This window comes from Eumetopias jubatus, unplaced genomic scaffold, assembly GCF_037043125.1.
Source record: "Eumetopias jubatus isolate StellerSeaLion01/CBP00866 unplaced genomic scaffold, mEumJub1_p1.0 scaffold_254, whole genome shotgun sequence".
NCBI lineage: Eukaryota > Metazoa > Chordata > Mammalia > Carnivora > Otariidae > Eumetopias > Eumetopias jubatus.
This window is the reverse complement of record NW_028275060.1, coordinates 80,778-97,469: the sequence shown is the minus strand read 5'-3', so window position 1 is coordinate 97,469 and position 16,692 is coordinate 80,778. Positions and strand designations below refer to the sequence as shown.

At 43.4% G+C, this 16,692-nt stretch overlaps 1 protein-coding gene across 1 annotated transcript in view; it reads left to right on the top strand.

Moving 5' to 3' along the window:
- Window positions 1-3,781: 3,781 nt before the first annotated feature.
- The window catches only part of LOC148161302 (flavin-containing monooxygenase 5-like), a 29,522-nt gene continuing 16,611 nt past the window's right edge, over window positions 3,782-16,692 (top strand). The window contains exon 1 of the mRNA XM_088020828.1: window positions 3,782-3,928. Within this exon, the coding sequence (XP_087876954.1) occupies window positions 3,794-3,928 (135 nt within the window). The 5' untranslated portion in view covers window positions 3,782-3,793. The remainder of the gene's footprint in view (window positions 3,929-16,692) is intronic.

Below are 16,692 nucleotides of genomic sequence, written 5' to 3'. Positions count from 1 at the left end.
CAAAATCCCAGGAGGCGTCTTTGATAGAAATTGATAGGCTAATTTTAAAATTTATATGGAATTGAAAAAAATCAGAATAGTCAAAATCATCTCTAAAATAAGCACAAAGATGGAAGATATGTATATAACCAGTTTTCAAATTTTATTTTTTTTAAAGATTTATTTATTTATTTATTTGAGAGAGAGAATGAGAGAGAGAGAGAGCATGAGACCGGGGAGGGTCAGAGGGAGAAGCAGACTCCCCGCTGAGCAGGGAGCCCGATGTGGGACTCGATCCTGGGACTCCAGGATCATGACCTGAGCCGAAGGCAGTCGCTTAACCAACTGAGCCACCCAGGCGCCCCCAGTTTTCAAATTTTAGATTAAAGTAATTAATACCATATGGTATAGGTGTAAGGATAAACAAATAGGCCAGTGAGACAGAAGAGAGTCCAGATACAGGTTCACACATATATGACCAATGACCAAGATACCGACGCAATTCAAAGGGAAAGAAAGGTCCTAGAATAAATGCTGCTGGAAGACCATAACATCCAGATAGGGGAAAAAAAAAAGTCACCGCTGTGATGATGATGGGCAAATGTTCAACTGGAAGGTCCTAGGCTGCTGTGGCCCTTGGGGAAGAGTGCTCCGTCCATGCACTCGGTCTCTCTGATTTGGAACTCTCCACTTTGTATATATATAGTCCTCTGGTCTATTTCATGAAACCTTTCCTTCGACCTTTTTTCTAAATGTATATTGAGGAAAAATAAAGCTATTAATTTTTCTTAAAAAAATTCACCTTGACCTTTACACTTAGACCATTCATATTAATTTAAAATGGATCATAGATCTAAATTTAAAATCTAAAATTATAAATCTTCTAGCTGGAAACACAGGAAGCTATATGAGCTTGGGATGTGCAAAGGTTTCTTAAATAGGAGCAAAATGTACTAATCATAAAAGAAAAACTGTTAAATAGATTTCATCAATATTTAAAACTTCTCATCAAAAGGCACAATTAAGAAAGTGAAAAGTTATGTCCCAGTCCAGTGCTAATCAAGCAGCTTTCCTTGGCAGTTCTTCAAATAAGATCTACGCTAAGCTCCTTCTATCTTTTATAGCTGCCATCTTAAAAGAAGTGGTCTCCAAAGGACAATATTGAATGAATGTAAAATGCAAAATGCAGACTTAACAGAAAGAATTAGGACACGGGAGAACATCTGAGTAGAAGTGACGCTAAACTATTCAAAAGCTCCTCCTCGGTTAGACCTTTGCAGAAACTCCTCTGTACAATTACATATGTACGCACATGCGCGCACACACACACACACACACACACACACACACACACACTCTCCTCCAGAAGGCTCATATATATTACCTTGGATTTACTCACTGTTATCTATTGTATCTGTCATTTGTGCTATTGCTCTTTCCTAATAGCATGAGTGAGTAATTGTGTTGAACCGGTCCATTAGTTTGCATATATTGTTACAGCCCAGTGAAGAAACTGACTCACTTGCAAAAGGCAGTTAGATAAAATGAGGAAATTTGAGTCAAGGTTTAAAACATTTTACAAGTAATTTAAAAACAACACAAAACAGGGGCGCCTGGGTGGCTCCGTTGGTTAACTGACTGCCTTGGCTCGGGGCATGATCCTGGTGGAGCCCCACATCGGGCTCCTTCTGCTCAGCGGGGAGCCTGCTTCTCCCTCTCCCTCTGCCTGCCTCTCCCCCTGCTTGTGCTCTCTCTCTCTTTCTGTCAAATAAATAAATAAAATCTTCTAAAAAACCCCACACAAAACATAGTTGCCAAATTTAAAAGTAATTACTTGTAAAACAAAAAGTAGTAGAGAATTAAAATAAAATTACATTTTACAATATTAAGTTTTAAAAGTGATTCTTGCATTGTTCTGAAATTTTGAAATTGATTCAGTAAGGGAGAGGTTAATATTCAATTTATAAAAGTATTCACCTGTTTTCTTCTATCTAGGCATCTCTAGTACATTCAAAATTATCCAGTTTATGAATAACTCATTTATAAGTTAAACTGCCTGGTTTGCATCCCTGCCTTTCCACTTACTGGGAGGATGGGGGTGATGATAGTACTTGCCTCATTGGGTTGCTGAGAGATTACATGGGTTCATTCCCATCCGGTTTTTTGAACGGTACAAGGTGAGCCCTTGAGAAATGATCATTACTGGCCCATGAAGGATACTTTGGAAACCCGGGACTGACATTACTGACATCAAACCATCATGAGCCAAGTTGGCTAAGGAAGTAAGTAGAAGGTAAACAAATAGATGGCATCAGCCACTGCTTAGTTCTCCAAAAACTCCTCACATATGTCAAAACAGACTGGTGGGTTGGATGGGCCCTGATTCTGACTCGGTGTGTGATATCCTACATCCATTACACTGGCCTCTTCTGCATGATCTTATATTTGAAAAAATTAAGTTCCATTTTTAAAGTGGACATTAAAAACATAAAAGTTGACATTTTATGTTTTTAATTACTGATGTAACTGTGTGAGAGAAAGCACTTAAAAAAAAGATTTATTTGAGAGCGAGAAAGAGAGCAAGACAGCGTGTGGGGAGGGGCAGAGGGAGAGGGAGAGAAGCAACTCCGTAAACCTGAGCCCTAGGCGGGGCTGAATCTCCTGGCCCTGAGATCCTGACCCGAGCCGAAATGGAGACCCCACACTTAAGCAGCTGAGCCACCCAGGTGCCCTGAGAAAACACTTTAAAAAAAATTTACTTATTTGAGTAAAAGAGAGCACGCACAAGGGCAGAGGGAGAAGCGGACTGCCCTACTGAGCAGAAAGCCCAATGCAGGGCTCCATCCCAGCATCTTGAGATGCTGATTTGCGCCAATGGCAGACGCCTAACAACTCAGCCAACCAGGTAGAAGCTCCTTTAGGTGGGGAACGTGATCCATTTCTCACTGAACCGCAGCAGGCCGTTTAGTGCACAGGTATTTTAAGTGTATTTCTACCAGCAACCTGGAACCAAAGAGCCCATCTGTGAAGTGGGAGTGGGGTGGGGAGGGGGGATGAGGCTCCGGGATCTGTTTTAACATATAGTGAAAGGTAGGTGTTCTCCACTGAAGCTTTTAGAGCAAGACTTGCTTTGAGGTTGTTGCTAGTTTCCCCTTCACCAGGAGGAGTTTGTCACTTTAAGGCAGATACAAGGAAGATAAAGTGGATGTGGAGAGGGCTGGGATGGAAACACAGGGTTGCTGTGCCTCTAGAGACAGTGGTTGAGCCTCCGGGCAACTGCAATCAAAAAACAGAGGTCTCGGATTCATTTTCAGCTCAAAGCAGGTTTGGCCCACGTAATATTCTCGCTGGAGGAGGGAGTGGGTGCCACTGAGTTGCAGGGCTTTGGCTGGAAGGAGGTGGAGAGGAATAATTACTCCCCATTGGCTGTTGCTGTTTGCACTTTGTTGGTTTATCTTCTTCCTCAACAGCCAAAAGTGCAGCACAGCCTCTGGATGGCAGCTGAAGGATCCGCCAGGCACTACAGGAAAGGCAGTGAGTTAGGCTGCCACTGCAGGGCTCTCTGTTTCGGGTCTTGTGGACGCAGGGCTCACATATTCCTTTCGTTGGATTCCCTATGCCCGGGGAGACAGCAGAATCTGGCTTCTCCTAAAGCACCTGTTGTCGCAGCATTTATTGGGAGGATGCCATGGCCAAGATCTTTCTTCCCTGAAATGTGTTCACTGAGGTGTGCTTTGTGTCTTTTGTTTTTTTGTTTGTTTGTTTGTTTTGGACAGGTTACATTGATCTAGCCTGGTAAAGATATCCGGAGACCATGACCAAGAAAAGCATTGCAGTGATTGGGGGAGGTGTGAGTGGGCTCTCCTCTATCAAGTGCTGCCTGGAAGAAGGCCTGGAGCCAGTCTGCTTTGAAAGGACTGATGACATTGGAGGGCTCTGGAGGTTCCAGGTAAGTCTCCTGGTTCTTCAGTACTTGGAACCCGCACTGAAACTAGGCATCCGCAGTGTTAGTTTGCAACCTCAGGAGCATCCCAGGTGTAATCTGAAACTGGTCCCCTTCATGGAGGGCAGAGAGAGACCCAAGAAAAAGGCGGGCGACTCCAGGGTGGCAGGTGGCAAGTTTAAATAAGTAAGGGAACTTACATATGAGGCGTGTCCTGGGCAGCAGCAAGACAAGTACATCTCCACACCTGCTATATGTTAACTGGATTCAATCAGTACCATGCACATGGTCTCAGCACCACATCACTAGCAAGGCCAGCAAGATGTACATGCCAAGAAGTCTCTGAGGGTCCAGCTCCTGGGTAACGTGTGGGCACAGCCTCTTGATGACTTCCCCCCAGTATGCCACCTCTCCTGACCAGCTTTTTTTTTTTTTTTTTAAGATTTTATTTATTTGACAGAGAGATAGCACAAGTAGGCAGAGCAGCAGGCAGAGGGAGAGGGAGAAGCAGACTCCCGCTGAGCAGGGAGCCTGATGCGGGGCTCGATCCCAGGACCCCGGGATCATGACCTGAGCCGAAGGCAGACGCTTAACGACTGAGCCACCCAGGCGCCCCTCTCCTGACCAGCTTTTACAATGTCACACAGCCCCCTCTTCTATGCTGTCCCCTGAGGAGTCAGCAAGGGGGTTCGCTATCATGGAGGTGGCCCATTTGCTGTCTTTCTGTCTGCATGGGAGTCAGGTACCACGGTAAAAGTGTAGGCACATGCAAAAGAAAACACAGATTAAGGTAATGATTTCCAAAACAATTTTTTTTTCCCACCAGGGAACCCAGGCTCCGAACCACTGATTGATTAAATTCCCTGTCTGGGGGGTTGGCTCACTCACGGTGTTCACTTATGTTCTCATGTGATTTAGTATAGGTGATACATAGGCAGACTCATCAGGTATGAACACGCAGCATTCTGTTTGGATAATGGCACAGGTTCCTCCTTCTGAGGCAAAAATAATGTCCAAAGCCATTCTCTTTTGGAGGACAGCTCTTCCCACTAGAGCTATTGCAGTATTCAGTAAGGACAAGGTTTGTTGGTTATCATTTAATGCTTGCTGGGTGAATTTCGTAAGGACTTCTATATGTACTATAACATCCACCGGGCCAATGGAGGAAACGAAGACAGCGGCTGTAGTCCGTGTCAGTGAAAACACAGCGTGTCCATCTAGCCTTGAGGTGAGGGAAATTGGCAAGTCTTGTTTCCACGGGTGTGGGGAACTCTCCCCTATGCCCAGGGAAAACTCAGGGTGCAGTGGTCCAACCACCCAGGTGGGAACCGTGGCCAAAATTTTGTTCCACACAACCAGTAGGCCCCTTTCCGGGCTACCCGATAAATACCTGGGTGGTGCAACCAGTTAGTACCAAACTGGTCACTCTCCTTTAATATGGCAGAGTGACTGACCACACAGTTCCAGTGACATCCCTCCTGTATTCCCAGTAGAGTTGTGTTGGTTCTGTTTCGAATGACTTTTCTCTCCTCCCAACGTAGGGGTGCCTGGGTGTTCAAATATCCATAAACCCATCCCAAATCTGGCTCGACGGTGGTATTTCTAGGACCCTTCCAGTGAGCAGGTTAATGGGCTGCCTGTGTAGTCTGACAGACAGGAAAAGAAGACCCATGCCCAGTGTTATTGGTACTGTGTGCCCCAGGCCAGGTTTCTGGATCAGTGTTGGTAAGATCAGATGAACCAAGAATGCTAGTCCTAATTTGTTCTTCCTTAATGTACGGCTTTAGGGCCTCTCAGTGTTTTTCTTGGAGGGGTGATTCTCACCATGGCAATCCTGAGGAGCTAGAGACGGGCAGCTTCCCACATAGCCATCAGTTGGATTGATTTCTTTGTTGGACATAGGGGTGAGCCCACCATAGAAAGGAATTTCTGTCAGGTGCCCATCGTGTACCTGGACACCAAAGGAGCAGCAGAGTCTCAGGTCAAACAGATATTTAGTAGGAACTTGTATGGGGAGATGTTCCTCTGTTACAAGAATGACAAGGCCTGATCTTTAGACATTAGGGTGGTTGCAGTTTTAGGAATTGGACCAGGTCACGTATACCGTCCAGGTTGCCCAGGCGAGGCAGCACTGTCAGGTGTGAGATGGACTGGGGTGGGATATGCCTGACCAGGACCCCCATCCTCTCCCCCTCTCTCAATGGTACATATTCCATTGCAGGTATAGTATGTTTCAACAAGTCTAGCTTGTAGCAGGACAATGGGATCCCAGTGCGAAGTAACTCTCCCATCCCAGCAGAATTTACCATTGCAAATCCCAGTAGATAATGCCCTTCTCAGGGTCCTGTGTTCTCAACAGTACAGCATGCTCATCTTGGTGAGAGCTGGGGCAATGGCTGGGTTCCACAACTTCCACACCTTTACAGTATCGAGGGCCTTAGGAGGAGTCCCCAGTCTGGCATATGGGGTAATTAGGACTTATTGGTTGATCATGCAAATGTGTTAAAGTCTGGCACAGTACTTTTGTCTACTTGGCCAAAATGGTTTCACCTGTTAGTAATTTCATCTCCTTTCATTTCCTTTCTACCAACCCTGCTGCTCGGGGGCTCTAGGGGAGCTGGAGCCTCCATTCACTATCATGACTGTTGCCCAGTCTTGCACATCATGACCTTTGAAATGGGACCACCCCGTCATGTCTACTGATGAGGGTATCCATACATGGTACTCAGCTTCTATAACCCCCTAATGGTGGCAGCCTGGTTTGCACATTCACAGAGAAAGCTTGGGTTAAGCCAGGTGCTGTGTCCACACAAACCATGGTATACGTATAACCTTCACTCGGGGAGACTGAGGCAATAGAATCAATTTGCCAATCCCTCCCTGGTTGAGAACACCAGATTCCTTTGGTAGTCGCCTTTGGCATCGGTTATAACACACAGGACATGCTGTTACTGAGTTAACTTGAGTCCCTATAGTTCAAGGGTGACACGAGCTAAGGTATCACCTTCCTGATTGCCGGGGGATGTCAGTGCTTTATGAGCAGGGATCTAGAAAACAGTGAGTTCTACTTCAGGCTCTTATAGGGGAACCCAAATGTCTTTCCACATATCCTGATACTCACAAGGGCTCATTCACGATCATGCACCCCTTGGCTTCCCAATGACCAAGCCATAGGTTTCATCCCGTTAGAACAGCCCAATTGTCAATGCAAAGGGTTAACAAAGGAGTAACAGCCAGAACTCATGAATCACCAGCCAAGCTGTTCTGAGTTCAGCCCACTGGTTACTGTACTCTGTTCCTGTTTCCTGCCCAGATGGGGTAATTTTTGGGCAAAATAGTGACACAGCACACTCCTAGTCCTCTTGAAGGGATTGCCCTGACTAGACCCAGGTGTATACTGGGCGTCAGCTAGAATTTCCCCACTCCCTCCCTACAGGCTACAGGGACACAGCAGGTATAGGGGCAGGGGCATCTGGAGGATCTACATCCTCCACAGGTCCTAGCAGCACCTGCATTTCTAGTAGACTTGTGGACCGGGTGCACCTCTGCTGCAAATAGGCATGTCACTTAATCACCGTGGAAATTTGAGCTATGGTAGAGGTGGGTAAATGGAACGTATTCTCATCCCATCCCTTGATGGGCAGGGAAGTTCTTACCACAGTGCTCTGTTCCTTACTGAGAGGCTTAATCTGGAAGGGTGCTCTATGCGGGTGAGGCAGGTTTTTGCTCTCTTGCCAGAGCTGAGACCAAAATCCTAGGAGTACTCTCTCCTTGTCTTATTTCAGGTACTGCTGCCCAGCCCATATATTCAGAGTCACAGACCCATCTAATTCAAATGGTAGTCCTGCTTGGGAGATGCCCAGAACTCTAACCTGCTTTACTAGTATTTTGGCCTTTTCAGAGGCAGCTTGCTGCTCTGATCCCCAGTCCTACATGTGCCCTTTCTTTACCAGGTGGTATAAGAAATGGGGACACTGTGCCAGGTGGGAAATAAGAGTCCTCCTAAGTCCCTAAATCCTTGCAAAGCCTGCATTTCATTCACATTCTTAGGGATTGGGTAGCCTTGCACCTTATCAACCACAGCTTCTGGGACAACACAAGTCTCATCTGACCAGACAGCTCCCTTGACCCTGAGTTTTTTGTGGGTTCACTGCCCATCCTCTCTCTCACACAGGCTCCAGCAAAGCCTCCGGGTTTGCCTCCAGCAGAGGCAAATCTTCCCATGTTAACATATCATCAATGTAATGGACCCATTTTAGTGATGTGGGCAAGGAAAACAGGGCAGGTCTCAGGCTACCATCCCATGAAATATTTTGGGGCTGTGCATGGCGCCTTAGGGAATCACTTGAAAGACCCAGGTGCCTCTCCCTTGTCAATGCAAACTGGTCTTGTGACTCAGTGGTCAGGGATATACTGAAAAAAGGCATTTGCTAAGTCCAGCACAGCACAGCACACTCCTGGACTCTGGCCAAGGTATCTAAGATGGTGGCAATGTTGGGCACAGCTGCATGGATTGGGAAGAGACTACCTTGTTCAGTTCTCGGTAGTGTGCTGTCATCCACCATGAGGGATCTGACGTTTTTACTGGACATTCAGTGCAGTTTTGGACTGCTTATCTTTATGCCCCCCCAAGCAATTTATATTGACAGTTACCACTGTACAGGGATGACAGGCTTACTGATTCCCAGTTAATGTTTGCCCTCAGTACTGATTTGGTTACCCAGAGGTGGAATTCACCAATGGAGATTTGCCCAAGGGCAGGGGAAGGGGTGAGGAGCCTCCAATTGCCTGAGTGCAGTCAACCGGTGGTCATGTCCTCTTGATGACCTCCTCCAGCAATGAGACATTTTATCTTGTGTCAGGAAATATGATGGGCTTAACAGTGATTAAACTTGCTAGAATCCAGCATGCTGCCCTCTTCTCAGCAGCCGTCACCTCAGGTTCTATTCAGGTTCTTCCTCACGCTCTCCTCCCCCCACCACAGGCTAGGAGCAAAATAGGACACAGGTATCACTTGTTTGTACTTTACTGATGTCTGTGGAAATAAAAATGGCACAGAGATCATTTTCACTTAATGAGTTTTGTGGCTATCTGAAAGAGGGTAAACAATCTTGGTGGGGGGGCACAGTGAGGGTGGAGTGTAACAAGATAACAAACTTAAGAAAATGTAATGTGGTTAGGAAATTTAAAGTGGTTGCTCCCGGTCTGCATTAATGAGTACGTGATCTAGAACACTTGCTTACAACTCCTTCCAGGGATCCCCTTTTCAGTCCTCTCTGACCTTACCGTCTTGTCTTTCCTTTTTCCTCCCACCCTCCCTCCCTTCTCTCTTTTCTTCCTTTCTTTTTCTTTCTCTTTTCTTTTCTTTCCTTTTCTTTACTTTATTTTTCTCTCTTTCTCTTTCCTTTCTTTTTTCTTTCTTTCTTTCTTCTCTTTGAATTCCAGTTCAATTTAAATAATTCTCTAATAATCCTAGTCCTCAAATAGAATATAAATTCTGGCGCTTTTCTTTCTTTTCAACTTTTCTTTCACTTGAAAAATCAAATTTAGTTCAAAGGCCTGTCTTCAGAAGAGGGCAGAGGGCACCTGCAACTGGTATTTCTTACCCTTGCATTGTATTCAGTTTTTTAAATTGAGTTATTAATATGTACATCCAGCCCTGCAACTTGTCACTAAGTTTAGTTATCATCTACTTAAAAGATAATTAAGCTACTTACATGCCAAAGAATATCAACCTCCTTTACTCATCTTCAGAGAGGCAGGCATTCACTGGGTTTGCTTTTAAACTCACTTCCTAAACCAGTGAATGGTATTAAGGTGTCCAGGTGTGTCTCATATTTCCTACACACAAACACAGTGTTGATCGGTCACTTACAAATGGCTTCATAGTAGGGCACCTGGATGGTTCAATTGGTCGAGCGTCTGACTCTTGATTTCAGCTCAGGTCATGTTCTCAGGGTCGTGAGATGGAGCCCCACCTTGGGCTCTGTGCTCAGCATGGAGTCGGCTTGAGATTCTCTCTCCCTCTCCCTCTGCCCCTCCCACTCAGGCACTCACTCTTTCTCTAAAATACATACATACGTACATACACACATGGCTTCATAGCATTCCTTAGTTGAAAAACACTGCAGTCCTTTTGCGCCTTGGCTCTGTCTTGGGGAACTAACTCTTATTTGACAATAGTTCTTACTCAGACCTAGAGTGACTATCCTCTGGTGGAACCCCCATGCCTCAGTCTTGGGCATGAACTGAAAAGGCTGTTAATTAGTGTTCGGTAATTAAGAGAAAATTATGCTTTTGAATCCAGCCACAACATAGTATATAAGTTTTTTGTTTTTTTAAAGATTTTATTTATTTATTTGAGAGAGAGAGAGAGACAGCGAGAGAGGGAACACAGGCACAGGGAGTAGGAGAGGGAGAAACAGGCTTCCCGCGGAGCAGGGAGCCCGATGCGGGGCGCGATCCTAGGACCCTGGGATCATGACCTGAGCCGAAGGCAGACGCTTAACGACTGAGCCACCCAGGCGCCCCCATAGTATGTAAGTTAAGCGCACAGCCTGTGTTCAAATCCTAGGTCTGTACCTACTAGCAGTGTGACCTTGAGGAGAATCATTAGACCTCTGTGTACCTCTGTTTTCTTATCTTTGAGAAGGAGATAATAGTAGCACCCATTTCATGGAGTTATTGTGGGGGTAAGTGAATGGATAATTATGTCAACAGTAATAACAGTGCCAGGTGTACAGTAAGTGCCAGATGTCATCGTTATTGTTATTCAGTAGGCCTGGAGTGGGGCCCATGCATCTGGTTGGTGTCTTTGGTAAGCGTCCTACCCAGGTTTACCAGTTACTTATCAGGCAATGCAATCAGGTCAGGTCCCCATTCTACCTGATTATCAGGTTTCTGGCATTTACCTGCAAAGTGGTTTAGACTTGTTCTCTGTTAAAGACTTAACCTGGGATTTTTCCTGAGTATCCACCTGGCAAAATTTCAGCACCATATGAACTGCTTCCTTGAAAATCAAGAAGCTATATTTTGTCATAACTCTCTGACTTCTGTTAAGACCACCTACATCTGTGTCCATTATATTGCATATCATATGGAATACATTTTACACACACATGTATATACATACATACACATGTGCACACCCACACCATTATATTTCTAGAGCCAAGTGTGATGTCTGGCACATGTTAGGTGCCAAATATATTTATGTCTTATAAATAAATCCTTGAGAAGCAATTCAGGGGCTGCTTAAAATGCTTGTGGAAACAAGGACCTTCATTCTCACACATTCCACAGTTACGCAGTTGTGGATCCTGAGGTATTGTAAACATTCATTAATTTTGGATTAAATATGTTTTACATGCCGATGCTGTTTTCCTCAAGAATTTCCTCTGAGACCTGCTTCCCTACCACCCCCTGGTTGGTTTGTTATTTGGAGTCCTGCTCTCCCCCACTTCTCTAACTCTTCAGTAATTCACTGGGGGTTTCATACATGGGATCATCCCAAGCACTTTGGAATTCCACCATTGCTGCCAGGTGTCCCATAAGACAATGGGGACTCAGGGCTGCCCTTTTCTTTTTCTTGTGACAGGTCCTAGGGATCCAGTATACATCCATATTTTTATTCTCAGGTACCATCACTTGCATTTTCCTATCTCTCTTCCTCTTTCTCTGTTCCACCTGCCAAACAGGAGAATATGATTTACTCTACCCCTTGCCTCCTTCTTATTATTGTTGAATACTTTCCAGTAGTAATTATTTATAAGTTCTCAAGACATAATTTCAATCAATTCTTAGTCTCCTCATTAACATTAGTTCAGACTGATGGTGGAAAGTAGGTGCTAACGTATCATTTTGATTTTTCATACTTTAACATTACTTTATGAGTGAAATAGCTTTAAAATGATAAACCCCTTATGAATGCTGAGGATTTAATGAGTATTTAATGCTGGAAATTTTTTTAAGATTCTTTAGTCAATCTGAATTTTTAAAATCCTTAAAGCATACCAAAGCAGTGCTTCTCAGACTTTAATGTGCATATGAATCACTGGTGATTTGTGCCAAAATGTACGTTCTGATTGATTAATCTGGAGTGCTGCCAAGATTCTGCATTTCTGATAAACCCCTATGTTACGTCGATGCTGATGACCTGAGAACTACATTTCCAGTAGCAAAGCTCTAAAGAGTATATGTAGGGGCCCCTTGCTGGCTCAGTCGGTAGAGCGTGCGACTCTTAACCTCAGGGTTGTACGTTGGAGCCCCACGTCGGGTGTAGAGATTACTTAAAAATAAAATCTTTAAGGGGTGCCTTGGTGGCTCAGTCGGTTAAGTGACTGCCTTCGGCTCAGGTCATGATCCTGGAGTCCCAGGATCGAGTCCCGCATCAGGCTCCCTGCTTAGCAAGGAGCCTGCTTCTCCGTCTAACCCTCTCCCGTTTCATGTACTATCTCTCTCTCTCTCATTCTCACTCTCTCAAAATAAATAAATAAATCTTTAAAAAAAAAATAAAATAAAATCTTTAAAAAAAAGAGTATATATAATATAAAAAAGTAATATAAAAAAGATACCAAGTGGATACAATATGCTATAAAATTAAAACAAAATAAAATATAAATTAAGTAATAAACACCCTTAGATGAATAGGTTTTTAACTCTCTCCCCTCCAAAAAAATAAAAGACGAATGAATGCAAAAACACTTAGAAGAGGGTAGACAGCAGTGGTTCTCAGCACTGACGGTACTTTTAAAGAATCATCTGGGGAACTTTAACAAATACTGATGTCAGGCCATTTAGAAGTTCTGGTGTTATTGGCCTGTGATGCCAATAAAACTCTCCACCACTTATTTCTAATGTGCAGCCGGTGTGGAGACCTTGGCCCTATAGTTTTTAACCCCAGCTTTCCAGTTGATAAATGAGGATGACGTGGCATCTTTAAAACAAAATCAGGAACAGTATATTGAACTTTGGACTTTGTTAGACGATGTTGAAATAAAGGTAAACTCCTGCCGCTGTCTTCAAGCATTTTGCAATTTAGCTAAGAATGTGTGGAGAAAAGACTTTTGAGGTTGATGGGATGAACTCTGGTGCCCTGAGCTTTCTGGGGCCAGCACACTACCTCTTACCAGCAGATCTCACCTTGTCTGCATATTAGACAAGGAGCAATTAAAACAGGGTCTCTGGGAGTAGGGACCAGGCCTTAGTGTTTTTTAGAGTTCCCCAGATTATTCCAATGTGCAGACAAGTTTGAGAACAGTCCTAAGAGAGCTTCTGTCCCATGGAATTCTGAGTTTCTCAAAGGAACAGAAGAGCAACACTGCCCCATTCTCTTTTCTTGTATGAACTTCCTGTTCACATGTGTGAGTCATGTGCTTAGGCAGGAAATACAATCAAGGTACATTTGTAGAGGGCAGATGTATTAATTATGGTAGGAAAATTTAAAACCCCAGCGCAACAGCTTCTTTTTCCACTCACTGATCCAATATTGCTCTGTTCCCACTCTCTTTTATAAAAAGCAGTGGTTTAACACCGTGGTAAACCCTACCTGGGGTCCAGTCAGGAGTCTGGAATAGCTTGATGTCTTTGTTTTTAAGATTTTATTTATTTATTCATGAGAGACAGAAAGACAGAGAGGCAGAGGGAGAAGCAGGCTCCCCACGGAGCAGGGAGCCCAATGCAGGGCTTGATCCCAGGACCCTGGGATCACGATCTGAGCTGGAGGCAGAAGCTGAACCGACTGAGCCACCCAGGTGCCCCTTGATGGTTTTTGTGGACATAAGAAAACACTTTGCTGTGTTAGTGACATGAAAAAGAATATAAATATATGAGTTTTGTCACAGGGGTAGGATCTGTGATGCATTTAGCTCTGTGAGCCCGACTGACCTGCCCTAGAAAGCATGGTTCTACTCCTTATACTAAACTTAGAATTAGTATTTTTGTATTCTTTGGGCAAATACCTCGTAGTGCAATTGCTGGGTCATAGGGTAGTTCTATTTTTAACCTTTTGGGGAACCTCCATACTACTTTCCCCAAATAGCCAAAGCAACCTTGAAAATGAAAAGCAAAGCTGGAGGCATCACAATTCCAGATATCAAGGTATATTACAAAGCTGTAGTAATCAAAACAGTGTGGTCCTGGCACAACAAATAGACACAGAGATCAATAGAACAGAACAGAAAACCCAGAAAGGGACCCACAACTATATGGGCAATTAATCTTCGACAAAGCAGGAAAGGATATCCAATGGAAAAAAGTCTCGTCAACAACTGGTGTTGGGAAAACTGGACAGCAACATGTAAAAGAATGAAACTGGACCAGTTTCTTACAGTACACCTAAAAATAAATTAAAAATTGAATAAAGACCTAAACGTGAGACATGAAACCATAAAAATCCCAGAGGAGAACACAGGCAGCAACCTCTTTGACATAGGCCATAGCAATTTCTTTCTAGATACATCTCCTAAGGCAAAGGAAACAAGAGCAAAAATAGACTATGGGGACTTCATCAAAATAAAAAGCTTCTGCACAGCAAAGGAAACAATCAATAAAACTAAAAGGCAGCCTATGGAATGGGAGAAGATATTTGCAAATGATATATCTGATAAAGGGTTAGTATCCCAAACCTATAAAGAACTTATCAAACTCAACACCCAAAAAACAAATAATCCAATGAAAAAGTGGGCTGAAGACATGAATAGACATTTTTCCAAAGAAGACCTATAGCTGGCCAACAGACACATGAAAAGATGCTCAACATCACTGATCATCAGGGAAATACAAATCAAAACTGTAATGAGGTATCACCTCACACCTGTCAGAATGGCTAAAACCAACAACACAAGAAATAACAGTTATTAGCCAGGATGTGGACAAAGGGGAACCCTCTTGCACTGTTGGGGGGAATGCAGTCTGGTACAGCCACTATTCCTTTTCTTGTCTTATTACATCAACTAGGATTTCTAGTACAGTGTTGAACAGGAATGGTGAGAGAGGACATCTTTGCCTTGTTCCCAATTTTAAGGGGGAAACTGTCCATTTTCTCACATTAAGTTATGATGTTAGCTGTGGGTATTTTGTAGATTTTTTTTTTAAATCAAACTGAAGAATTTTTTTTCTATTCTTAGTTTGCTGAAGCTTTTTCTTTTTTAAATCATGAAGGGGTGTTGTATAAACAACATTTGAACAAAAACAAAAGAAAAATACTACCTCATTAATAAATCAATTTGTTTTTCCTATTTTCAAGTTCTATTGGCTTAAAATAAATAAAATATATCAGAACCATCTGACAGGGGAGAGGTTATACAACGCACAATTATGTAAACATGGGTAAATATAGGTAGTATACTATTGCCCCATGCTGACGTAATTTTATATATTTGATGGTGAGAATGTGAATTTGATTTTGTAACATTAATTTTTTTTTTTACCAAAAGGTATATTATAGGTCATTTTCAATGTTCCTACATAGACTTGAAAATTACAGTTTATGTGTCTCCAAACTCATTCTCCATAATTCAGTCATTAATTCATTTCAAAGCACTTATTGAACATCCACTCTATATCAGGCACTGTGTTGATGATAGAGACACAAAGAAGAATAAGATATACATCCTGTTCTCAGGTACCTCACGGTCATAGAAACATATACAGGATAATACAGTGTTAAGTTTAAGTTGCCTTTGAGAGCTTGGATATGAATGGGACATCTAACTCTGTGGGGAAAACAGAAAAGTCTTCTTCAAAGAAGTGCCATTTGATGTGACTCTTGAATGATAGGAAATTTCCAAATGGAGAAGCAGTAATATGTACTTTTAAAGTTGTGAAAGGGCCGCCCACTTGCACCCACTTCAGATACCAGTCACAAATCCGGGTTATTACTGATACAACTGACCAACTGCCTATAAATCAGAGGTTCCCATGACCCCCTCTTTGGGTTTGATTAATTTGCTATAGTGGCTCACAGAACTCAGGAAACCCATTTACTCACTAGATTACCGGTTTATTATAAAAGGATATAACTTATAACAGCCAAATGGAAGAAATGCATAGGACAAGGTATGGGGACAAGACACAGAGCTTCTGTGCTCTTTCTGAGTGCTCTAACTAACTCTCCCCATATTTCCTCAGCTTCAGCAGTCTGGAAGCTCCCCAAACCCCATCCTTGTGCGTTTTTATGGAAGCTTCATTATGTAGGCATGGTTGATGAAATTATTAAATCATGGCCATTGCAATTTATTCAACTTCCAGCCTCTCTCCCCTCCCCAAAGGTCGGGGGTGGGGGTGGGGGTGGGACTGAAAGTTCCAGCCCTCTAATCACTTCGTTGACTCCTCTTTTTTTTTTTTTTTAATTGAGAGAGAGAGGGAGAGCATGTGTGGTGGTGGTGGTGGGGTGGGGAGAGGCAGAAGGAGAGGGAGAGAAGAATCTCAAGCAGACTCTCTGCTCAGCAGGGGTGTCCAACATGGGGCTCAGTCTCACAACCCTGAGATCACTACCTGAGCCAAAATCAAGAGTGGAATGCTTAACTGACTGAGCCACCCAGGCTCCCCTTAGTTGGCTCCTTTGGCAATCAGCCCCTATCCTTAAGTGGTTTCCCAAAGTCCCTTCATTAACACAACAAAAGACATCTTTATCATTCTTAACACTTAGGAAATTCCCAGGGATGGGGAGCTATGAGTCAGGAACTGTAGGCAAGTCCACATATATATGCAAAATATATACAAAGACCAAATACATACGAGAGACAATTTTTTGGTCGTCTGAATGACCA